The sequence below is a fragment of the Triturus cristatus genome, chromosome 6, assembly GCF_964204655.1.
Source record: "Triturus cristatus chromosome 6, aTriCri1.1, whole genome shotgun sequence".
In the NCBI taxonomy this organism is placed as follows: Eukaryota; Metazoa; Chordata; class Amphibia; order Caudata; family Salamandridae; genus Triturus; species Triturus cristatus.
Genome location: NC_140589.1, coordinates 372,709,646 through 372,736,005, shown reverse-complemented (window position 1 = coordinate 372,736,005; position 26,360 = coordinate 372,709,646). Strand labels below are relative to the sequence as shown.

The window sequence follows — 26,360 nt, the reverse complement described above, 5'->3', positions numbered from 1 at the left end:
TCCCTCCCAAAACCCCTTTTTATCTCTCCCTAAATCCCTTCTAACTCCTTCCCAAACGTCTCCCATTTAGTAGTAAGTATGCCCAGTTCTTCCAGCTACTACCCCAGCCCCTTTCACATTACCACTAAGGGGCCGATTTCGATGCAGTCAGAAACTGCTCCGACCATCGGTCGGAGCCGTTCCGACCACATCGAAATGTTCTGTTCTGATTCCTTTCCAACCGACCTATTATGATGTGGTCGATCGGTAAGGATCCCAAACAAGGTTTCCAAATGGCTTCCGACGGGCTCTCAAGCCATTCGGAAAGGGGCCAGTAACCCCTCTTTGTGCTGAAGGGATTACAATGGCGGATCCCCACAGCCTATCTGTGCTGGCTGTCTGAATCAGACTTTAAGGGCCCCCATGGGGGCAAGTCCTCCAGAAGGCGGCCGAGGGGGCACATATGGTGCTCCCTTGTTGATCCCTGCACCTTGTGGCAGACACCTTGATGTGCCTCCCATGGGGTGCAGGGATGAACTGAACCTCAGCTCTTTACAATGAGAGCACGCATTCCAGTGAGAATGCATGCTCCTACTGTAGAGAATAGGAGTGCAACCGAACAGTGTTTAGTCGCATCCTAATTGCTGGTTTGGGACCGCAGTCAGGAGGTCGGTCGGTCCCAGTTCCAGATCGATGTTGGACGGACTCCGGTCCGTCCAACATCGGAATCAGCACCTAAGTAGCAAACTTATATGTGTGTGGATCTCCCCATAGCAAATATAAGCGAGGATGAGGTGGAGATTTACATTAGCATGCGTAGTTGTAGTATTACTAAACATACTACAAAATACAGTTTGTAAACTGGGTCCTCCATTTTTAACTTTCATTTCTCTTCAATGTTCAACCAGCGTGCTTTGCTGATGTTACAAAATATGCCAACATAATTGAGGGTTAGTAACATTCATAAACATTTTAGGTGTCAGGGTTTTGGTATGCGTTAGCACAATAAACTTCTGCTTCGACTTTTGGCAGGTTAAAAATAGTACTTTTCTAAGATATTCTTTTCAATAAATTTACAGTTTTATAATTCAAACCTCATGTTCGAATTGTAGCCCTTTCTCTTGAACATCACTTTGCTGTAATCACACAATGTAAAAATATCCAGTTTGTTTTATTTGAGCCCGATAAGTGTAGCTGCATATTTGGAAATTTTGTGTCTGTATTCTTAAATATAGAGTGGCGCTACAGAATAACATCTCCTGAATGGACTTCCTTGAATAAGTTTGTGAACAATGAGCGTTTTTAAGAATGGAAATAAATGACCCTTAAAGACTTCCATTATTTGACTATCTGTTTAGAACCTTCTGATGCCAAGCCCCCTCTCACATGTGGGGAATCTTAACAACTTACACAATATGTATACTTGCCGAGGCCTCTACTGTCTCAGGTTCACTTCTTAAAGAAAATGTCATTAAAGTTATAAAGAAAAACAGTTTAGTCACATTTAACTTACACCTCTGCTGGACACCATTTAAACTACTCCAAAATTAAATTATTGCTCAGTTCTACTTGACATTAGCCAAAGATCCTTTACATGAAAACCCAGAAAAAAAGAAACCTATCCCTTCTTGTAATATGCACATTGTAGCACTATCACAAAAATATCTAACATACATCACCCCTTTAGAGGTCAAATGTTTAAAGAAAATGCTTTTTCACTTGTGAGTGTCAATGCTTTTTTTTAACTTGTAAGAGTTAATATGTAATTTACTGCATAGGATGCCCATGTGTACTATTATTACATTGGGCAAACAATAAGGCAATCCAAAATAATGCAGACTGAGCATAACTCAATAGCAGAAGAAAAAATATGAAGTTAGCTGTAGAAAGACACTGCCATTTAAAACGCAACCACCTACAAATGTTGACTTTCCAAAGGCTTGTAAAAGTTAAACAACGCAGGAGAAATGTATATACATAGCAATTATTAGACAGGAGAGAAATATATTGGGTGAATTAATTAGGCTCTTTAACACCCAGAGGAATTAATGAAGAAGAAAATTGATTGTATTTTTCCCCAATGTATTGTGAACAATATGGACTGTAATCTGCTTGCTTTAACACAAACATCAAGTTCAAGTTTTTTTATCAATTTTATAGAAATAACTTTTTGGACGATTAAAGAACCAACTATTCAGTTTATCAACTCAAAAAGGTTTAAACCCATAAACAAATTCATGACTATTGAGAATCAAAGAGTGCTTTGCAGTGTGGCAGACACACAGTTTTGTAAGACCATAAAATTCTCTGAAATAGATGGTATAAGAAATATTTCAGATAATATACTGGAGGGGCTAGAGCAGTGTGTTAGAAAGTGAGCCTGGGTATTAATATGGAAAATCCAAAAAATACTTCCACTTAATCACAGATATTTAAGCAAACATGAATCGATAATAATTGTGTACTTCTAAGCCTTCAGATGTAGAGCACTCCATATTATTGAAGGAGCAATTGTCTTCGAAATGGATAGATAATTGAAAAGTATATTACAGTATTATAAATATTCAAATATAAAGAAGGTGCATTGGAAGACAGGTGTTTTTGCACAACTTTAGAAATAATAGATTATTTTATGACATAAATGTATCAGGAATGAATGAAAGCGTTGTCTCCCGTAGGTGTAACGTCTCTTACTCAGCACTCCGATATTTGATGAATTTTTTAATAATTTTCGAGTTCCTATAAATGCATCAGGAACATTATTCATAACAAATAAATGAATAGATAAGATTTACACAAGTTGTAGTTGTATTTTGTCCTGTGAGGTGTCAGGTGGGATAAAAAGATATATCCCTTTCATTTTAATTAGATTTTTTCACCCATCCACTCTCCAAAACTGTATTAATAAATGTTAATGCATATCCTAAAAGCCCAAAGATTAAAAAAAGAGTTTGATTTTTGTAGACCATGTAACTTGTATCCTGTGTCCAGAGACTCAACACCTTACAATTCATTTTCAGACATTGAGACATTGTCCTGCATCTCAGGAGTAAATAAGGCTAAAACTGAAGTAATTCTTCTTAATGCATGAAAGCAATTTAGGAACTGACATGCAAATGGTGTTAACAGCCAATTAAGTACCCATGTGAGAAAACTGGGAATCCATTTCATTTGAAATATACAACATATGTATAACCTCACTATAAGTGACTGCTCATCCAGATAGGACAATACTTTATTTCCCATTCAAAGGCTGCCTTTTAAACATGAAAATATGTTTTATTTCAGAAACTGCATGGTTGGTTTAATATTTAGTTTTGTGATCAAGGTCCCTTGAATAGCAGGGAAAAACCTTTCTGCAACCCTAAAACAAGTGAGCAGGGCACAAGCTAACATTGCATAGAATTACTTAGCTGGCTTCTGCACTCTAAATCCAGAGATGGTTCATCCTGCAAATGTTGGGTTTGTTCTTTCTTGAGTCTGTACAAGATGACATAGGAACATGGCACACTGGGGTGTGCCCCGACATTTTCTAATCAGGAATTAGTTAATAAAGTAAATTTAAAATGTTTGAAGCTATCTGTTAATTATATTCTTTCAGAGCAATATCACTCATAATGAAAGAGGAGTTAGGCTGTGTCCAATCATTAAATAATCTCTCTCTGCCATCTGACTTTTCTAATTTGATTTGAGATTGGAAAAGAGGAAGGAGTCTGGAAATTAGAACAACTGTGGTATGTGTTTGGGATTATGCTGTCTTTAGAAATGGTGAATTTGGTATAGTGCTGTGGGCTGACTTTTACAGATTCTTTCAACATAGGAGCTGTTGCAGTGGGCATTAAAGAAATTGGATACTGGACTGTTCCATAAGATCTTCTGTTCTCTTCCTAGTAAGTGGACGATTCCGGACGGAAGTGCTCCGAACCTTCCGCCCGCATCGGAATGTGCCGGACGGATTCCTTTCCGACCTAGCCATTCTGACAGGCTCGGTCGGAAAGGAATCCGACTCGGATTTCTCGAAGGCTGACAACAGGCTCGGAGAGCCAGTCCGCCATCTGGAATTCCTTCCGTTTTCCCCCGGCCGCCTCCTTACGACTGAGGGAGTACGATGGCAGTTTTTCACTGCCTTTTCGTGCCGGTCTTTCCTGCACAAAAAGGCAGTCGGAAACTGGGCCCCCATGGGTGCGAGGCCGCCGAGTGGTGCCTGGGAGCACCTACGGTGCCCCTCTGTGGATCCCTACACCCAGTGGCAGGCACCTTGGGGTGCCGGCCACAGGGTGCAGGGATGAACTGCACCCCTGCTTTTCACAATGCGCACATGCATTCTGCTCGGAATGCATGCTCCCATTGTGAAGTATACGAGTGCGACCGAACAGGGTTCGGTCGCATCGTACTTGCAGGGCCGTAACCGATGACAGCAGGTCGGTCGGTTACGGCTCCTGACCAATGTCGGACGGACCTGAGTCTGTCCAACATCGGAATCGGCCCCTAAGTGTTACATTGCTCGCATCAGTAGAATTATCTCAGGAGGCTTCCCCTCCCAATCATTCTAAAAGCAGAGCCATGTGGTTGGAGGAAATTGCATTTGGATGATTAAATGTGAAAATGTCCTGCTTCCTCTTAGCTTTTGAGGAGTATTCAATATCAGTCAGTCTATGGGCTTTATTATACTCTAGAAAAGCTAAATACGATTTTCTCTGTTTGAGTAACCTATGCTCCAGTTGCCATATTGTTGTGCATTTTTGGGCCGATGTGATTTGGGATCATCCCAAACTAAAGGAATTTGAGGTTGAAGTCCCAAAGTGTTTGGAAAAGGCTTTCATTCTTTTTTTAGGAGAATATGCTTGTAACTTAAATTGGGAGAAATAACAAGGGGCTGACCGAGTCTGGCCAAGAGGCACCCAGAAGCAAAGAGCGGAGGTGAAAATTTAGGTAAATAATTGGATCCTGAAGGAAGTTTTACCTCCTTGGCGGTTCCTAAAAATGTTTAATGTAATCTGGGGCATGTTTCAGGATTTGGGGGCTAAAGAGAGCCTTTTATGGTCATATAGATACATTCACTTTGAGTTGGGAATGAAAGAGAATTGTTGTACCAATATTGGGAGGTTCTGTTATTTAATTTTTTGGGCCAAAATTTGGTATGCACACTTTTCTTTTTATGTTTTGTTTTCCATTGAAGTTATTTGTATTGTCTCGTTTGCTCTAGTAAGAAGCAATAAAAAGGTGACCCTTTTTCTTAGTTTTCAAATTAAAAAGATACATTTGTTACTAAATGTCAGATATGTATTCTGCATTAAAATATTGGCTTTTCATTTGTTGAGCAGCAGTTTTCCGCAACACATCGCTTGAGCCAGTAAACACCTTGGCACATAACGGTTAAATATTTGTAGATGAGTGAACTGCTATTTTACTGAAAGCAATAATGCATATTTTCCCCTCACACTTAATGTGTTAAGTTAAGTGTCATTAGAGTAATGCTTATATTTAGAAGGCAATTATTTATTTGATATAATGATTTTAACACTTATATCAAATTGATATCGACAGTATATCTTTCACAGGTTCAATCAGAAATGTTATATGAAGATGATCGCAGAACAACAACATATGATCAGAGAGCAGATTCCACCAGTTCTTCAGTGAATATGAATGATGGCAAAATTCAGTATGCAGAAGTAGAGACTAAATCAGAAGACAAAAAGCAGGCTGAACATGCAAAGAAAGATCTTTCCCTGGATAAATATGGAAAAATCTCAGGTTTAGGAACAAAGCAGAAGGTTGCATCTGGCAAAAACAACTTGAAGGTTTGTAATACAAATACTAAATTTAGATTTTGTACTGTGTAGGAGTAATTGTAATTGTCATTTGTAGAGCGCATAATCACTGTCAGGTCTCTAAGCGCTGTGAGAGTGAGCCCTACCCTAGCACATGAAGGGAAGGAGTAAACAATATGAAACTGTTAACTGAAATGGCAGGACTAACCTGCTCAGGATAATCACATTATGAGAACATTCTTACCCTCAAGACTCACAAAATGCAATGAATATTCAGTTAGACTTCAGTTACCTTATCGCCTCACTCATTTTATAAGGGTTAGCTGAATCCCTACTACTACAAGTTTACACTGTACAAATAGTACTGCATATTTACAAAGAGAACATTAGGTACCAAATCATATTTAAATGAAATAATAAATGCATGCTTGGAATTACTAATATAAGATCTCAGGGTGTGTATGATGATTTTTCTCAACCTTCCATCAGAGGGACGGTGAGTGAAGGTTTGCATGGTCACTAAAACACCGAAAATTCCCGATTTGCCCTTCTTAAGTACTATATGAGCTTATGCTATTTTCTGATAATGTTGATACAACTATTTCTGATTTATTATTCTTATACTTTTTGGCATTTATAGACTAATAACATATAAAATTGGATTTATGATGCATATCACAGTAACATGCAAATGTACCTGCACCTATAATCATGATTAGCAAGCCTTACCATGCTGCAACGTTCGCTTCCTGGCATTACACCAAACCCATAAGGGTGGGAAAATGCAACTCTGCCCCGGGCATGCCACATTACAGTGGTATTCATTTATGTAATGGTGTGTTTATTATATATGCACTAGGTGTCATGGGAATCTATTTGGCCAGTCGTGTTTTGTGCCAACAGCACCATGTATTCTGGCAATTTTAGCACTTTCTATTAGAATTATAGGTTAACAACTCACAGCAGGCTTACTTGCCAACCCACACCTGTAAATGTCTGCCCAACATCACTGAATATTTGTTGTGGTTCACTGGGGGCAATCAGCGATGCATGCAGTTGATTCATCAAGGTAACATGTGTGCCAAATATTGGCTCTGCACTCTGAGGTTGGCTGGACACAGATACCAGGAGACAAGGGCAGGTTTTGCCATGTGCTGACAGGTATAGTCCCACTATAGTTGTCAGACTGCTCCATTTTGTCAGACCTGTGCATTAGTTTTACAGCTCATTGATAGTGGTTGCGTTAGTTCAATTTGGACAATTGGTTCATGTATACAAACTAAAATTACAATGCACTGATTTGTGAAATGAATTTGCAGGGCCCAAGGAGACAGAGCATCCATTCATGTAGTGTCTCAATCACAGTTATTAAAATGCAGACTTTCAGTGACCTCATTCAATCTGATACAGCGCACTATATGTTTTTAGAGAAATATGAGCAAAACGACTTTCGGAAAGAGATCAACAAATGGAGATACTTGTGCATTCCATCATAGAGTGTTTACAAACACATTTGTTTAAGTCAGTTTTGCTTCTGTTCATATTTGTGTGGAAGCTGCAAGTGTTCATCCTGGCTTCGTACCTTCATTCGGTCCTTCCACTACATCCTGACTTGTCCGGACAGTCATCCGAAAATCGCTTTTGTGCATTCATCATGTGGCACTTCAAAAACTGCATAGGCCACGATTTGTTCGCTAGTTGTGCAGCCACATCCTGTAATTGATGCTCCCGGTGGTACCACACCATTTCTTCTGAGAGATTTGTGGAGTAGCAGTTTCCCGTAGGTGATATTTTGAGTGCCAGGATAAAGGTCAATAGTTAAACAATATTCAAGTGTATTGTTTGCTATGTAATGGGATTGTCTGCATTTGCCTTTATAATGAACAGCAGTAATTTTTAGGTGTCGCCTAGCGATGCAGCACCATGTGTTGCTCGCGTAAGCGAGATCTATTGTTGCCGATTTGCTTAGCGATGCGGGACAAGATAGGTGCACTCGCTGTTGAAGACATGAGCTGTGAACGCGTACGGCGACGTTAGCTGAGGTTGCAGGACTGGTTATGTGCACGTATTATTGATGCTGCATTAACACGCCTCTCACACGCTTTTGAAGACATGAGCTGTGAACGCATACGGCGGCGTTACATAAGGTTGCAGGACAGGCTATGTGCACGCGTATTATTGATGCCGCGTTAACACGCCTCCTGCTTGGCACGTTAACACGCCTCTTGCTTTGTTTGCTGTAATTTGTGCATGTGTTTAAAACACTGTGACGCATATATTAAAACTATGTTACACAATATGCGCGCATATTACTGGCGTCCTGTTGTGGTAAATAATTTAATTACCGGTTCTTAATTTGATGCGGAAAATCTATAATAATAGCTCAGTAAAATAAGAGGCAGAATCCGTGGTATTAGAGGTTCGGAACGGGCTTTATTCCAAAATCAATTCGAATTGATGGACTCCATATTCCATCACCACGAAGGTTTAGGAAGTGAAGGACAATACTTTATTGACAGGTAATCATTTTTATACAATAGGCATTACAGTGGAACAGATGCAGGAGGCGTAACAGTTGATAACAAAGATAAAAAACATACATGCGTAACTTAAAATGGGTGTAACTGGGCGTAACTGAAGAACGTCATTAGGTATGATGTCACAACAGGGTGGTTCCATGAAAGAATTTCGCAATGTCAGCAGAAATACTCGGCAGAGATGCGCGCGCAGCAGCATGACGTGTGATTGACGTGCAACTAGGGGGTGAAGGGGACTTGACATTTAGCTCTACATGTGGAGACAGAAGTCTGGGGGGTCAAGTCAACCTAATCCCAAATCATATCTAACATCCTATGTTTAAAGAACTATGTTATCCAAAAGGAAAGGTCTCTCGAATAAAATCTATTCTATACTGACTGTGAGTGCGTGTACAAGCGTCTAAGTGTCTACACTAGATGCGAGGGCAGAAATCTTCCATAGTAACAGGGCTATGAATTACTTGCATAAAGACAGAGAAGCCGGGCCTTTTGCTCGGTAGCTGGAAGAATGTTTACTTAAACTACTAGACAGGAATGCATTGGATGGGGAGCGGAGCAGATAATCTCGAAGGTGAAATACAGTTTTTTGGCAAGCAGACAGGTCGAGTCAGGCACCGTTAGCCGCGCAGGGAGTAGGACAAAGTTCATGGATACAGATGCGAGCTCAAACTGGAGCTTTCAGAGGCAGAAGGCAAGAAAAGGCTTGATGGCAGAATCAGGGCCTACTCGCCTGGACTGTAAAATGGGATAAATGAACCATATAAAGCCGGTGGCCTTTCATACTTAGGAATGGAATATCCGACCCATTCATGGCGGATCTGAAAGAGGACATGTTGGCGGTGGACGCACATGTGTTTGCGTCTTCATAACTGGAACTGGAGGGAACATACATGTACTTGTGATTTATACATGAAACCGTTGGGGTCCAAGATAGGGGACATAACTGATCATAAAAATCCATATTTCCACATTCCCTCCTTGTCCCCTACTTGCCCTTAAGAGATATCAATCTTCATCAATCCGTTGATCTGTTCATATAGCATCATTTGTTCTTCTTTTTTCTTCTGGGATGAATGAAATCTTGATGGTGGAATACACGATGTGGCACACAGACCACAAATCGCTGGTCCACATTGTAGGCATAAGCAGCAACTGAATAGTATGAGAAAGCCAATACCTAGGAAGGATAGGACCCTCCATCCAAATGTTGACAATACACTCCAAAACCAACCGGACCAAGTCCAGGTGCCTGGATTCTGGTGTATCTGGCTTACAATCTTATGAAGGCGAGTTATGGCTTTATATACTGACGGCGAATTTTCTGGTATGAAAATACAACAGCTTGATCCGATGACCCTACAAGCTCCGCCCCTATCGGCCAGGATGACGTCAAGGACAAGACGATTTTGAAGCACAACAATCCGCATAGCAGACTGCTCTTCTGTTAAATTGCCTAAGGCGGAAATAGTTTCGTTCACTACTGATTCAAGGGTTCTGGTTAATCTACGTATCAGCTTACTATTGATAACTGTACCTATATAGGGAAAGAGACCTTTATTGAAATCTGTGTATTTTTCCCATGCTGTCTCAGTGTAATCGACTATTGGGAGATCTCTCCGTTCTCTATTGTGTACTAAATGAGTATTTCTATGATAATCAGGAGGAGCTAGGAAAACAGGTGGCAAAAGGAATCCGATGTAGCAGGTACCATCCCAATCTAGAGGCAAACGTATATATGCAGTCTGACCACATATGAAGTAGGAATGGCGAGAAGCTCTAAATATAGACTTGCCTTGATCACTGAATTCTATTACAGTGGTGCATCTACTATGGCCCATATGTATGGAACCATTCTTTCTTACACATAATTCACCTTTAACTGGAAATACTGACATAGCGGGCAAAATTGGTGCAGCTTCGGATTCAACATTCAGGATCATGAGATTAAGCGTGAAATTCCATAATCCATATACCTCATTTTCTAGATCAGTTCCTGTTCTTTTGGGAAGTCCCTCCTTGTTAGGGTAACAGACTTTGAGTAAAACTAAGTTCAGGTTTCCCCATACCCAGTTGTCTTGATAAACTGCAGAATTCGAATCTAGGGAATTAATTAAACTAAACCATGCTCCACAGGAGCCATTGTGTGTGAACGGGTATGGAAAGAGAGGCAGAATTCCTTTATAGTTCTGATAGGGAGGGAGTCGGCCACATATCCAACAATTCGTAGCATTGCTAGCCTGATGGGAATGATGTAACATACTAATGAAAGTGTTATTGCGCAGCGCAAATCTATAGGACAACTCATGCGGGGGTAATTCACTAAAAGAATGTTCAGCAGTAACATTGTAAACATGTTTAGAAATAGGATAATATACGTGCAACAATATACTTGCAGCGATTATTAAAAGACTTAAGAAAAACAAAATTAATAACGTCACTGTGCAATGACTACGCAGTGATTTACAGTACACATGTTGTTTCATTTGCTTCTTTCGGTGTCTTTCTCTATTCAGGTCTAGGGGATTCATGTCAGAGACAAATTCGACCGATTCACCTTGGAGAGGACTTAAACAATCAAATTGTCTGACTTATTAGACCTTAGTTTTAGTTTATATTGTTCCTGATTACTCGGTTCAACCAAAGGAAGCTTTGAGTCAATCGGTGAAGACACGCGAGGTGTATCGTTTACATCTGATTGTAGTCCATGAAATTTCTTGATATGACTTGAATGTATCCAGCCTTTGCGACCTTCGATCTTCACGGCTGTCCTTGTGGTTAGCAGTACTAGTTGAGGCGACTTCCACCTAGGGTCCAGCTGAGACTTCCGGTCAAAATTTCTCACTAACACCAAGTCCCCGGGAACTACGTCATGGGGTTTCACCTCGGTGTTGTCGGGAAAGGCTGCAGCTACCTGTGAACGACAAGATTGTAGTGCAGACATCAAGGAAGCCAGGTAATCTGTCAGCATATTACAGTCAACATCAGTTATTTTGCGTGGTATAGGCGTCCCCCACATATTTGGTGGTCTGCCAAAGACCACCTCATAAGGGGATAGCCCTGTTTGAGAGTGCGCTAACCATTCTCATGTAAAAGAGTGCAACTGGTAAGGCTACTACCCAGTCGACACCTTTCTCTCTACATATTTTGGCCAATCTAATTTTCAGAGTTTGATTATGTCGTTCCACGAGACCTGCTGCCTCGGGGTGTCGGACACAGTGAAATTTCCACTGATAGCCTAACAAAAGTGAAACGTATTTCATTAGTTCGGATGAGAACGGCTGGCCGTTATCTGAGTAGACAACACGTGGTAAACCGTACAGTGGGAAGAATTCTCGAACCAACTGTTTGGCAGTAGTCGGGGCAGTGTAATCTGAAACCGGGTATGCCTCTGTCCAACGGGAAAGAGCACAGACAACTACGTGAACATATTTGAATCCTCGACATCGTTCCATCTGGATATAATCCATCTGGAGGACTTCAAAAGGGTGATCAGGAGGCTGAAATCCACCTTGTTCTACGGGAATGCTTTTACCTGGGTTAAACTGACAACAAATCATACAGGTACGAACTTTTTGTTTGGCTGCTGCTCGTAAATGTTTGTTGAACCAAATGTGTTGAATGCTGTCTAGCATAGCTTTTTCTCCTAGGTGCGCTGGACTATGTATTGTATTAATGATAACTTGGACCATTGAATCAGGAAGGAACCACACAGATTTTTCCTTCGTCATCCATCCTTGATCCGTTTGGATCCCTTCTAATTCAGTCCATTTCTTTATTTCATCTGGTGTAGCATGTGTCTGTATGTCAATTACGTCAAGAGCGGGATCCTTAACCGTCATGCAATATGTTGGTGTCGGAACTATTGTCTTTGTCATGTCAGATGTTTGAGTTTGAGCAGTCTGTTTAGCTGTTCTGTCAGCTAGATCATTGCCTTGGGAAATGATATCAGTAACTTTCGTATGAGCTTTACATTTCATAATTGATATTGCAGTGGGTAGGTGTATTGCATCTAATAAGGCATGAATGAGGGGTCCGTGCTGAATGTGGGCACCGTGAGAAGTTAAATAACCTCTCTCTCGCCACAGCACGCCGAAGTCATGTACAACTCCGAATGCATAACGTGAATCAGTGTATATGTTGACTTTTTTATTTGTGGCTTGAATACAGGCTTGTGTCAGAGCGATAAGCTCTGCTGCTTGAGCTGACAAGGTATTTATGCAATTTGTTTCAATGATTTCAGTGTCTGTTGTGACTGCATACGCGGCCACTAGCTCTCCTGTACTTGTTCTCATACATGAACCATCTACATACAACGTCAGGTCTGGATCTGACAATGGGACGTCTGTCAAGTCTTGTCTAGGTTTCGTCGTGATAGTGATAACTTCAATACAATCATGTGCTAGTGGGTCTGTTCCGTTTACTGGTAACAGTGTGGCAGGATTCAATGTACTACAACGTCTGATTTCTATGTGTGGCTGAAACAATGTTAATTCGTAACCGGTGAGTCTTGCTATAGTCAAGTGTTGTGTTTGTGTGCGGTTCAAGAGAACCTCTACTGCATGTGGTACTTGTACTGTCAATTGGTGTCCTAGTACTATGGCATCGCTTTGTCTGATTGCTAAAGCTGTCGCTGCCACTGATTTCAGGCACGCAGGCAGAGCCTGAGCTACGGGATCTAATGTACTAGAAAAATAAGCACATGGTTTGTGTGATCCTGCTTGTTCCTGTGTGAGTACTGACAAGGCAGTACCTTCGCGTTCTGTGACAAAGAGTGTAAACTGTTTATTGTAACATGGTGTTGCTAAAACAGGTGCTTGACATAAAGCTTTCTTTAGGCTTTCAAAAGCTTGTGTATGTTCCTGAGTCCAAGGGAGAACAGTCGATGTGGCTGCCTCCTGTGTTGTCAACTGGATGAGTGGTTTTGCTAGAAATGCATACTGAGGGATCCACTGCCTACAATATGAAGTGAGGCCTATGAAAGCCCGCACCTCCTTTTGTGTCTTGGGTATTGGCATGTTAGCAATTAACTGGATGCGATCTGGTGTAAGCTGCCTTCCCTCCTTGGACAGCGAGTGCCCAAGGTAAACAACTCGCTGGACACAGAATTGCAGCTTAGAAGGGGACACCTTGTGCCCCTTTTCGGCCAAAAATTGTAAAACCGTCAGTGAGGCTTTTTCACATTCAGGTTCGCTTCTAGCGGTGATCAGCAGATCATCGACATATTGAAGCAGGGCAGTGTTGACTGGCATGTGGATACTGTCAAGTTCTCGTTTCAGTGCTTGGCTATAGATGCTGGGGCTTTCTGTGAATCCTTGAGGTGCGCGTGTGAATTTAAAGCTTCGTCCATTTAAACTAAATCCGAACAAGTATTGGCTTTCCGGATCTATTGGGACGCTGAAAAAGGCATTCTTGAGATCAATTACAGTAAAGAATGTTGCTTCGGAATCAATGGCTGTCAGTAATGAAGAAATGTCTGGGACTACGGGGTATTGTGGTACAATACATTTATTTAATTCGCGCAGATCAATAACCAATCGATATACTGGCGGGGCTTTTGGATCAGTTCGTTTAAGAATCGGAATTATCGGTGAATTACATACATTGGAGTCGGTTTCCACAACCACTCCTTGGGTAATAAGCTCGTCAATGATTTGCAGTAAAGCCACTACAGCATCTGGGGGTAACTTGTATTGTCGCATTCATGGTAGTACCACTCCTGCCTTTAGTGTGACTCGATATGGTGTAATGTTCATGCAACCAACATCTGTAGGGCCTTGTGCCCATAAATGTGTGGGTAAAGTCTGCAGTCGGTCATCCATGTCTCGGGACACATAGTGCCCTTTGAAATCACGTAAAAACAATCTTACTCCTTCCGGAGAACAACATATTATAGCTCCTAGGGCTTTCAATGTTTTTATACCTAACAAGTTTTCTGGACATGATTTAGTAAGTAATAAATCTGTAGTTCGTGTCAAGGGACCAATCGTAAGTGGAAGAGGCTGTGATACTTCGTTAATGATAGGTTTTCCTGAAAAGCCAAGGGAAATATTCTGTGAGCCTGAGAGGGGTGCCCCTGGAACTTCACTACGTTTTATGGTTGTTCGGCTTGCCCCTGTATCAAGTAAAAATTTTCTATCTTGGCCTAATAGTTCACTGTGTACATAAGGTCCTTCTTGATCTACAGGGACCTCGATAAGGGGTAAGCCAACTTCCCTCTCTAGGCTGTTTCATGAGTATCGTTGATAATCAGGATAGTCATACTGTGCGGTCTGATACATCTGTTGTGTCGTTGTTTGTGTGGCAGCAATAGGCTGCGGTGGTGGAGCTGGCATAGACTGTTGCGGAGCTGGCATGGACTGTGCATGCTGCGGGGCTCCTTGTTGGTTCTGATCATGTCTAAGTGGTCGTGGTCTTTCTTTTGTGTTACCTATGGCGATATTATGTTTTAAAACTGGACAATCGTGTACATAATGACCTGGCTGTTTACAATAGTTGCATGTCCCTTTTACAGGACCTGCTGAGACACTGGACTGTGTCATACCCTTTTTATGACCGTCAGCTGGAACTGTCTGGGAAACTAGCATTTTCATTTTCGTGTCTTTCATGCGTCTTTGTTCATGTTCTTGTTCCTCTCTAATTCTATTGTGATGGTACTGTAGCATTTGTAACATTTGTGACGGAGTGTTACCTTGCCAGGTACTCTCGAATTTCAATACTCTATTCTTAACTTGGGGCAAGGAATTTTCAACTAATTTTGTCACAAACAGATGTGGATACGATTCGCTACTTGCTTTTATTCCACTATTTATACCAAAACATTTTTCGAATCGGGCATAGAAATCACTAGTGTCCTCATCGTGCTTTTGTTTACAGGCTGAGATTGCACCCCAGTCTTCCTTTTTCGTAGTTAATAAACGTGGCAGTACCTGTACTAGTAAACCTGGTAGTGTTTTGGTCTTTTCCCCAAGCCCTGAACCTGGACCTCAAGCTTTTTCTTCGTTTTCTAATGCTGTCCAATCTATCTTCTGGTCTCCCACCTCCCAATCCTTTTCCTTGAGTTTTTCGTAAATGCCCGCAGGCATTAATACCTTCAATATTGTCATAATGTCGGGATAGGTATATTCTCCCATTCTCTTTCACGGTGGAAACCCGCTGGGTCTTTGTCATGACTGGGTACCACTTTCTTCATTTCTAATAGTTCTATTTTAGATATAGGTGTATATACAAATACACGTTTAAACTGATTGTCCTCACCTTTTATCGGGTGGACTTCGCGTAAGGGATTCTGTCTATCCATATAATACGTCGTTCTTTCTTTGATGGGCAGTGAGACATGTTCGGGACATACAAAAAGAATGTACTGCTTTCTGGATTCTAGGATTTCTCTAATTAACTCAGTACCTGAACCTCTCCATTTATTCGTGAGTAATTCAGTCAATATATCAGGTAAGGGACCAGGATCGGAGTGTTGGCTTTTATATAATATAAGGAGTTGTTGAATCATATAGATACCAGCTAAACGCTGTTCATCTGGGGTGAGGTTCAAAAACGTATGCGCTAGTGTATCATCACTATATTTTCCGGGATTATCAACCCAGTGAACGGCTGACCTGGCTAATTCTTGTTCGTCCATAGAATCGAGTATATGATAACCCCTTCGTTCTCGGAGTAATTTGTCAGCGGCTTGGAACGAATGTTCGGGGGACCTTATATTTATTATAGGAGTTTGGAAATTTCTGCTATTATCTGGACGTATCGGACGTATCGGATCAGTAAAGCATCTAGTATTATTGCAAGATCTTCCTCTACCTACATAGGCCATGGTTTCTAACTGTCCTGTGGGCAGTTCTAATTCTTCCTCCTCCTCGGTTTGTTCAGGCTCGTCTACTGCTAATCTTTCTTCGTGTATTCGTTCTACTTCTTTGCGGATCTTGCGGCACATAGCTACTATACATGATCGTTTATCATGTCTCCCCTCTGATATATTCCGACTCCATGTGGTAAGAATTTGCATTTCTTCCGGATTTACCCCTGGTCGGTCTTGATTTCTGATCACACAGTTTATGAGGAAACGTAACAGTTCCCCCTGTATTTCCACTTTCTGGTACTCCATGGCTCTGTTAATACTCTCAGAATCTCGCCCTGACTGGACAAAGTGATATATATTTTCTAAATGTGTAGTCATTCCTGGTAGCCTCCCTAAATATATTGCAGCTCGTCGGATACGTAATGATGCCAGCAGCATTTCGTCCCCTTTTCCGGGCACAGGGTCATATCTACAATCTATTAGAAGTTCCTTGAGCATGTTGGGAGTTACTAGTTTGGGCGTACGTTGGTGGGCTAATTCTTGAAAGGAAAGTTTATTTACTCTGGGTGGCGTGGAAAAAATGTTTGATGTACCTCCGGTAGCCCACCTGGGGTGCTGGGTGTGAAAGGATTTGTTGAACGTGATATAGCAACCATAGGTGTGGATACAGATGTAGAAACAGATGTGCTTGCCGGAACTTGTGTCGGAGTTTGCTGTTGCGGAGGTACAGACGGAGGAGGGTCTTGGCGTTGAACCCCCTCGGCAGGCGGTCTATGTGGCGCAGTATTAGCATACTCGGGAGCTGCGTCGTCTAAATAAGAGGAAAGAAAAACATCTTCTGCGGTTCTGGGATGCCCTTTGGGATGTACTTTTATCGGAAACAATGGGGGTGGCAAGTCTTTTGGTATCTCCGGAGTAGCCTTAGGTAACCCTTCGGCCAGAAGAGGATACATACCATTCATAAGGGCATTTCTTTGTCTGTCTATTTGTTCTGATTTTACTCGAATACCTTCTTCAATTAATAGATTTTCTCGAACTTTATTTGAATTCTCCTTACTTTTCTCTTCCTGTCTGAGCGCTTTTTCTGTACGTCTATATGATTCTCTCTAAGAAAGTTAGTCGAGTGTGGTCCAGACTCCCAGTTGGGGAGTGGGAGACTGCCTTGAAGAGCTGTCCGCCTTCTCCTCACGAGGATCCAGTGGTTGCGAATGAAGCCTTTGACAACTGGCTCAATTCCACCCTTGACACCACTCTCCCTAAGAAAGAGATACATCATCGGAAGGGCCAAAACAAACAACCTTGGTACTCCGATAAACTCAAGGAACTTAAGCGGGTGTGTAAACGCGCGGAAAGGAAGTGGAGAAAGGATTTTGCACCAGCTTTGAAAACCCAATACAAAGCCTCTCTCAGATCCTACAAAAACTTATTAAAATCTACTCAAGCAGCATATTATCAGGGTAAAATCTCAGAAGCAGCCAATGCTCCTAGAGAGATTTTTAAAATCTTCCAATCTCTGGTGACTACTCAGAGACCAACTATCCCAGCTTTGGATCCCCAAAAACATTGTGAGGATTTAGCCGCTTTCTTTGAATCTAAAGTCTCCAATATCTACTCGAGTTTTGCAACAACGTCACATAGTCTAGATGACTTGGAGACTAGCCCTGACACGCCGGCTGTGGCTACCACTAATTCAGCTGGAGTTCTCCAGATCTTTCCGCCGCTTGATTTGGCCAATGTTGAAAGGCTCCTTAACCACCTCAAATCAGGCTCTCCACAGGACGTTGCCCCCCCAACGGTTCTCAAACAGGTCTCTGGAACAGTATGCCCGGTGATAATGCAGGTCATCAATGCCTCTTTAACTTCAGGAGTTGTGCCCCCCAATTGGAAGAAGGCAAAGGTTCGTGCCCTATTGAAAAAACCTAATTTAGACCCTGAAGATCTGGCTAATTACAGACCTATCTCGCTTCTCCCGAGCCTTGGTAAAATAGCCGAAAAACACGTCAACCAGGTTATTTCCTCATTTGCTGAGTCCTCTGATGCATTACATTCATCCCAGACTGGATTCAGAGCGAAGCAAGGAACAGAAACTGCACTGGTGGCGGTAGTGGAGGCGACCAGGACTATTGTAGATGCAGGAGGCTGCGCTGCGGTGGTCCTATTGGATCTCAGCGCAGCCTTTGATACTGTAAACCACTCTCTTCTGCTGCATAGGCTACGTCTTGCAGGGATTTCGGGTCTGGCTCTTAAATGGCTTCAATCCTTTCTATCGGATAGATACTTTTCCGTCTTTGAGGATGAGGTGGCTTCAAGCCAGCTGCAACTGAGTCACGGCGTTCCCCAGGGTTCATCCCTCAGCCCTACTCTGTTTAATATCTATATGAGACCTTTGGCTGAGGTGGTGCTCCCTTGGGGAATTCAGCTTGTCACCTACGCCGATGACACACAGCTGGTTGTTTCCCTGGTGAGAGACGATACCTCACATCAGGGGATTAACAATCTTACCCCTTGTCTCTCCAATGTACTTGATTGGATGACCTCGTCCTGTTTGAAGCTGAATGGAGCCAAGACAGACATCATGCTGCTGGGCTATAAAGCCCCAATCAACCTGGACCCTTGGTGGCCGCAGCGTCTTGGACCCCCTCCGAAGCCCAAGACCAAAATAAAAAGTCTAGGGGTCTGGCTGGATTCTGCCTTGAACTTCCAGCATCAGGCCAACAAAGTAGCCTCGACTTGCTATGGACTCATGAGAGTTCTTAAAAAAATCCTAGACCTACTCCCTTTTGAAGCCAGACGCATATTAGTACAGTCGCTGGTTCTCTCGCGACTGGACTATGCGAATGCTATCTATCTGGGGGCCCCTGCTACTACAATAAAAACTCTGCAAGCTGTACAGAATTGTGCAGCTCGCCTACTCATGAAAATCCCTAAACGATCATCAGCTAAACCCTCAATCAGACTACTACACTGGCTTCCAGTCCATGAAAGGATTGTGTTTAAGACTTTGTGTCTGGCACATAAGTCTATTCACAACCTTGGCCCATCCATTTTGGATCCTCTCTTTCGGCGCTATCATTCGGTCAGATCTCTTAGATCTAACCAACGCAATCTGCTGGTTGTGTCAAAGGTCAGACTGGCCCGTATGGGTGGCCGTCGACTTTCGGTCCTAGCAGCTAAAGAATGGAATAAACTCCCTGACAACATCAGGCATGAATTAAATCATACTGCCTTCAGGAAGCAACTAAAGACATTCTTGTTTAAGAACATCCTTTAATGCCTGACAGCGTCCTCAGTCTTAACAGCGCTGGGATGCCCTAGGGTAGCCATGCGCTATATAAATCAGTATTCATTCATTCATTCATTCTTTACGCCATAATTCAATGGCATCTTTCTGTGACTGTCTAGCTTTCTTTTTCCATAATTCTTCCTCTACTTTCATGATGCAATCTGCATCCCAGGTCCCAGCTGCGGGCCACCTCTGACTTTCTGGTAATTCCTTGGTGTAGTCTACCCATAAATCAAGAAATAATATGGCGTCCAGGCCATGTTTATGATACATGAAGTACCCTGGAGTGTCCCTAGGAGGAATGGGAACAGCTTCTTCGAGTACCCCTTTTCTAGTTTTGATCTGTCTTAATTTCGAAAAGAGCGGCATATTGAGAACTGATCTGATACCTAATTTTGAACACGTTTAATACCACAAACCACAATAATGAACAGTCATTCACACCACAATATGCAGAACGTGTTTAAAAACATTTTAACATTTAACATTTAATGAATAAACAATGATGGCCATTTAGGGAACTAGTCACTAAGCATAATACTCGGTACTAACTAGATAATTCTGAATTATATACTAGACATACTTGATATACTGCTAAACAGTACAGATACACTGCTGAAACAGTGCAGACCGGATTTGTGTACCCAAACCCGTCTTGACCGGCACAAACTATGTGCACGTCAGAACGCCTCCCCGACAATGGTACTCACCGGGTAGCTCGAAACAGAAGGCCTCGGAACTGAACTGAACTGGACTTGAACCGGACTGGACTCGACTCGAAAACTTCGGAACTTCGGAAACTGGTGGGCCTCTGTATACCTCGGATCTTGCTCTCTCAGCTAGGCTCTGGTCGGGATACTTCGCACTTCTCACCGCCTCGTCTGGGTGTTGATCGCAGCCTCAGTTACCCCCGCTCGGCAGGAGGGAGATACAGGAAATCCTGTGGGTACGCGTTGTTGTCCGTCCAGCTGTGACAGGAGACCGGGCCTGCAACGCACCTCCGGCGCGTGAGATGAGAAAGTGTCCCTGTTCGGGCGCCATATATGTGGTAAATAATTTAATTACCGGTTCTTAATTTGATGCGGAAAATCTATAATAATAGCTCAGTAAAATAAGAGGCAGAATCCGTGGTATTAGAGGTTCGGAACGGGCTTTATTCCAAAATCAATTCGAATTGATGGACTCCATATTCCATCACCACGAAGGTTCAGGAAGTGAAGGACAATACTTTATTGACAGGTAATCATTTTTATACAATAGGCATTACAGTGGAACAGATGCAGGAGGCGTAACAGTTGATAACAAAGATAAAAAACATACATGCGTAACTTAAAATGGGTGTAACTGGGCGTAACTGAAGAACGTCATTAGGTATGATGTCACAACAGGGTGGTTCCATGAAAGAATTTCGCAATGTCATCAGAAATACTCGGCAGAGATGCGCGCGCAGCAGCATGACGTGTGATTGACGTGCAACTAGGGGGTGAAGGGGACTTGACATTTAGCTCTACATGTGGAGACAGAAGTCTGGGGGGTCAAGTCAACCTAATCCCAAATCATATCTAACATCCTATGTTTAAAGAACTATGTTATCCAAAAGGAAAGGTCTCTCGAATAAAATCTATTCTATACTGACTGTGAGTGCGTGTACAAGCGTCTAAGTGTCTACACTAGATGCGAGGGCAGAAATCTTCCATAGTAACAGGGCTATGAATTACTTGCATAAAGACAGAGAAGCCGGGCCTTTTGCTCGGTAGCTGGAAGAATGTTTACTTAAACTACTAGACAGGAATGCATTGGATGGGGAGCGGAGCAGATAATCTCGAAGGTGAAATACAGTTTTTTGGCAAGCAGACAGGTCGAGTCAGGCACCGTTAGCCGCGCAGGGAGTATGACAAAGTTTATGGATACAGATGCGAGCTCAAACTGGAGCTTTCAGAGGCAGAAGGCAAGAAAAGGCTTGATGGCAGAATCAGGGCCTACTCGCCTGGACTGTAAAATGGGATAAATGAACCATATAAAGCCGGTGGCCTTTCATACTTAGGAATGGAATATCCGACCCATTCATGGCGGATCTGAAAGAGGACATGTTGGCGGTGGACGCACATGTGTTTGCGTCTTCATAACTGGAACTGGAGGGAACATACATGTACTTGTGATTTATACATGAAACCGTTGGGGTCCAAGATAGGGGACATAACTGATCATAAAAATCCATATTTCCACACTGTAGATACGCTTTTCGCTTCCTTGTGCAGTGCAGCATAAAACATTTAAATATGCGCTCGCTACGCCTCCTACTTTATTTGTTTAACATGCCTTTTGCATTATGCTTAAACAACAAACATTTATCTATGCATATGGTACTTTATGTACATGTTTTGATTAGCGTGTGCTTTTTTATTAACAAACACCGCACATATGCATGCAACATTTTAGTTAATACTACTTCTGTGTGTGTACTAGTTGTAGTGCACGCTAGTTCCAGTGCACTCATTAACTTGTTTTTCTTTTCAGGTTTTAGCCTTTTCATATTGTTTTTGACCAGAATACATTTGTTTTTTGTTGCTGCTTGTTTGTGGTGTTCTGCTTTTTTTCCCTAGGCCAGACAATGTGGGGGCAGCCAATATGGGCGCGTACAACTGGCACCACATTTGCAATTTCTTCCCTTCCTTTTAGCACCTCAAACAACAAACGCGAATGCGTTTGCCTAGCGCCATGTTATCGCACCTCTTCTTCCTTGCTCATGCTTCATTGCTTAGCATCTTAGAGCTACAAAATAAGTGTTTCTGTTGCTGGCGCCATCTCATGACACCTTTTCTTCTTTGCTTAGTACTTGACGTTACAAGTACAAAATAAGAACGCCTCTAAGTGGCGCCATACGCGTGCACATCTCCTGTCTGTGCCCGCCGTGCTTACGTGAACATGTGTGGACAGCTTGTTAGGGGAATGGCCTCCCTGCTGCACGCCACACTATCAAAACTCCAGATCCCAAGTGCAACAAGGCTAGCCAGTCACACTGCTTCGCTGTGCATTTGGTACACTCTCAGCTGTGTTGTACTGCGAGCTGCCTGCACACCCCACACAGGGGAATGGCCTCCCTGCTGCGCGCCCCCCATTCCATACTCCAGCAAAATCAAGCACCTTTCCACAAAGCAATCAGCGCCGGACCCGCCACCAGCCGCCAACTGGCAACCCCGCGGGTCGACAGTGAACAAACCCCAACAACCAAAAATAGCCCTTCCTCCCCGATACTACACAACACCGGCACGTTAATGAAATCGGAGCCATCAATAAACATGTGGGACATATTTCAAAAGCAAAATGCGCATGCCCGTCGCAAAAACCCTTCGCAGCCCAACGCCATCTTCCCCTGCATTCTCAGAAAGACATACTCCCCATCACAAGCGCAAAGCGCAACTCTTTCATCCATTAGGAAAAGCTTTCAAATCTGAACCTACCCTAAAACCCCTTTTCCAATGGACAGGGTTTCAAAAGATATTTGCTGCTTCCCATGACTGCACCTCCCCATTCTCCTGTGTGCTGCATTCAGTCGTCACTCTCCCGATCACTACTAGGACAGATGTGCACGCGCACGGCCGCTGGCATCTCGCATCTCTTCCGCCTTGTTACAGCATGCGCATGGCGCACTTTCATTTTCCCTCCGTCCCCCGTCGGCTCCAGATCAGCTCGCTCAGAGATCCAGAGACTGGGAGCTGGCAGGCGGCGTCTGGCGCAGAGGTAGGCTGGATGCCTCTGGGTGGAAGGCTGGGGTATTCATTATGCAGCACTTGTTGCATTACTGTGGCGGCCATGCGTCTAACGTTTATGTGCACGGCCGCCCGCCATACTTTGTTTAAGCAGTGAGATGTCCAACACATTTTAAACACGGTAGAAGCTGAGACGCTTTTCAGCATAAGTCCATGCACTCCCTGAACCACGTTGTGCTGGTTCTCGAACTGGTTATATTTGCATTGTTAATCCATCGTAGTCATGAAGACCATGCAAGAAAGCTTCAGCTAACTATATGCATATGACAACCTGGAATGCTTTCCAATCCTGGCAAACCCACCCTGATGTTTTGCTAGTGAGAAGCGCAACATAACGTGATGGGTTTTCCCATCACTCCACAATCCGAACCCTGGTGTGCACACACAATCTACATGTAGGTTATGCATGCCGCCGTTCCATTGGCATCACGTTGCCAATATGGACCAGCAATGCCTGCAAGTAGAATGACAGAGTAGGGGCACCAGCGGTAATATTTGTTGTCCTTGGTTTGGCACGTAATCTGCCTGCAGTAAAAGGAAACGTGCATTACTAGAAGCGCAATGACGTAGGAAGCAGTATTGCAATAGCTTGTAATACTAATGTTAACAAATTTACAACTGAGCACGCATCGCATTGCCAGTAGCACCAGTAATCTTTCTTCCCACCCCCTCCCGTTGTTTGTGTTATCTTTCTTCCCACCCCTCCCGTTCTCCGTGTTGTCTTTCAACTCGCCCTCTCCCGTTGTCCGTGTTGTCTTTCTTCCCACCCCCTCCCGTTGGCCGTGTTGTTTTCTTTATGTCCATGTTGTCTCTGTTCCCGTGCTCACCTGTGACCCACACAGCCGTAACTGTGGGAAAAACCGCGCCAAAGAAATAAATCCAAAACAAGTCCAAGCTATTGCAGTGATGGGAAATGTGCATTTTAAAGCACATAATACCTATATAATTAGTAGGAACTTGATACAATTTAAAGAACTGATTACAAAGAGCTTTTATAGTTTATGATAAGGAAACTTTAACGGTTCTCCAGCTGGAGGTATTCCTCATTCCAAAACCCCAATCGGGGCAGCACTGGCATCTGATGTTTGAACACTGGAGCGGCACCCCCAGGTGCGGGAAGATGTGAAGCGACTTCTTGGCTCGTGGGATGGACATCAATACTGCCAATGTGGACGGACTGACCTTCTTTCTCCAGGTGAGAATGCGTGACTGCTGGTGAGTGCAGAGCCGCTTCTCTTAGAGGTGTTGCCCACTAAACAGGCAGTAAAAGAGGCACAGTTACTGCCAGCCTTGCTTCTCGTAAGCAACGACTACAAGTACAAAGTGTGTGTTTTCGCACAGCTTACAGGTTTTCAAAACACAAAAATAAAAGGCATTATCATTTACAGTGCCAATCGCTCAAACTCTTGCAAATGCGAGACCTATTGCATTGCAAATGCTTGTTTTACGAACTGCTATCATACTAATCGGACCATTCCTATCGCTGTAGGCCTGCATGAATTTCCAGCTCATGGCAGCCAATGAGTAGAATACAGGTGGGGTCATAAGGATGCCACGTTGTGCACAGTACTTGATGGCTTCTCCACAATAATCGTAAAATACCGGGGATTCTGTAATCCCTGTACAAACTGCAGCCACCAATTTCTTTATAATCGGATAATTTTGATGCACCAAGTCACCGAATATTAAGATACGACATCAGAACTCGGCTATTATAAGATTATTACAGGTGAGTTCTGGCATCACAATGTCTGCTGCCTGCCAGTAGCTGAGGTTAAAGGTAGGTCAGTCAGGGAGCATACTTGAAGCAGCTGTTTTAAGCAAGGAAAACAGAAAATTGCTTTTCTTTTTTCTGCTCTATTTTAATAGCGTGGAATTTCAAGCAGAGAGAACATGTTATATATTTTGCACTCCTTAGATAGAGAAAACCTAGAGTCTTTCTGCATCTTTCTGCATAATCTGAGGTACTGCAGTTTTCTTTCTTCTTTAAAAAAAAAACAACTGCCATGTATTAAACTGTTTCCAATATCTGTTTGTAACAAATTTCTAACAGGTGTTTGATGTGTTTAATTTTTCATTAGAGGTTTTCTTATTATTATTCTTGTTTGCAAACATGTTCACTTGTTTATGTGAAAGATCTATGCACCACGGTTTTTAAGTTGTTTGTGGGAAAAGTCATGGTGTGACAATCAAAGGTGACGGTGTGACCATGTATTAGTTAGGTAAAGTACCCCCTGGTGTACATGATAAGGATATTGCAAGTGACCTTGGAGTTTCAGAACCTTAAAAAGGCGCTGGCCTTCGGCCTCATTCCTCTGTATACTTATGGAACTCCTGGGTGACAAGCACTATACTAATAATGGACTGCAGGCAGTACATTATCACTTAGATATTTTTAATTTAGGTAATTTTATATGTTGTTTATTTGGTAAATGCCAAGTTTAAATGCACATTTATTCATGTCATTATCCATTGCAACGTGCCAAATAAGTCTGCTCCAATATATTCATGTTTCTCTATATGGATTGAATTCACCTTTTCCAGTGATTGTTTTTAAATAATCCAGGTTTCATAGAAACTGATAATATAATTTCCTGTTTATTGTTTTTGAACAATAGGCAAGGTTTCAAAGAATATGATTTAGTGAAATGGTGTCAGGGTCCTTTCTGTTGTTTATTCTGATATTGTATACCAGTGTTCAGATACATTATACAAACAGAGCATAATAAAATGGAAATGAAATTGGTACCAGAGACTCGAGGCAAAGGGCATACAGAGCTGTAATCTTCTTCCTTTGCTGAAGGCTACCCGGAGGTGCATCTGGCCTTCGCTCAATGGGCTTATCTGACCTGCCCCGCTCTCTTGTGCCCTTATGATATAATGTGCCCACCACTATTAATCGCTGCCACTGGTGACCACTCCATCCTTCCAACCAATCATTAACTCCACCGGATTCGCCCATTGTAATGTTCTTCGTGATTTGTGACTAATTCCATTTGCTTTTCACTTCCTTGCTGTGGGACCTACCTTGTAAGTAGGGCTCCCGGTTTTATGGTATTTATTTTTTTGCCATTTCCGTCTGTATTTATCCATATTTATTTTTTGCTAATTTTATCTGCATTTATCCATATTTATTTTGGGTTTTGTGGAAAAATTAAGCTGAAATTAGTATAGTTCCACATTTATTTAATCAATAAATATGCCCTCATG

At 42.6% G+C, this 26,360-nt stretch overlaps 1 protein-coding gene across 3 annotated transcripts in view; it reads left to right on the top strand.

The window, feature by feature from the left end:
* The window catches only part of LOC146817182 (uncharacterized), a 146,527-nt gene that overhangs the window by 110,093 nt on the left and 10,074 nt on the right, over positions 1-26,360 (top strand). For all 3 annotated transcript variants that reach the window (XM_085609181.1, XM_085609182.1, XM_085609183.1), the window contains one exon: positions 5,541-5,783. In XM_085609181.1, the coding sequence (XP_085465307.1) occupies positions 5,541-5,783 (243 nt within the window). The remainder of the gene's footprint in view (positions 1-5,540; positions 5,784-26,360) is intronic.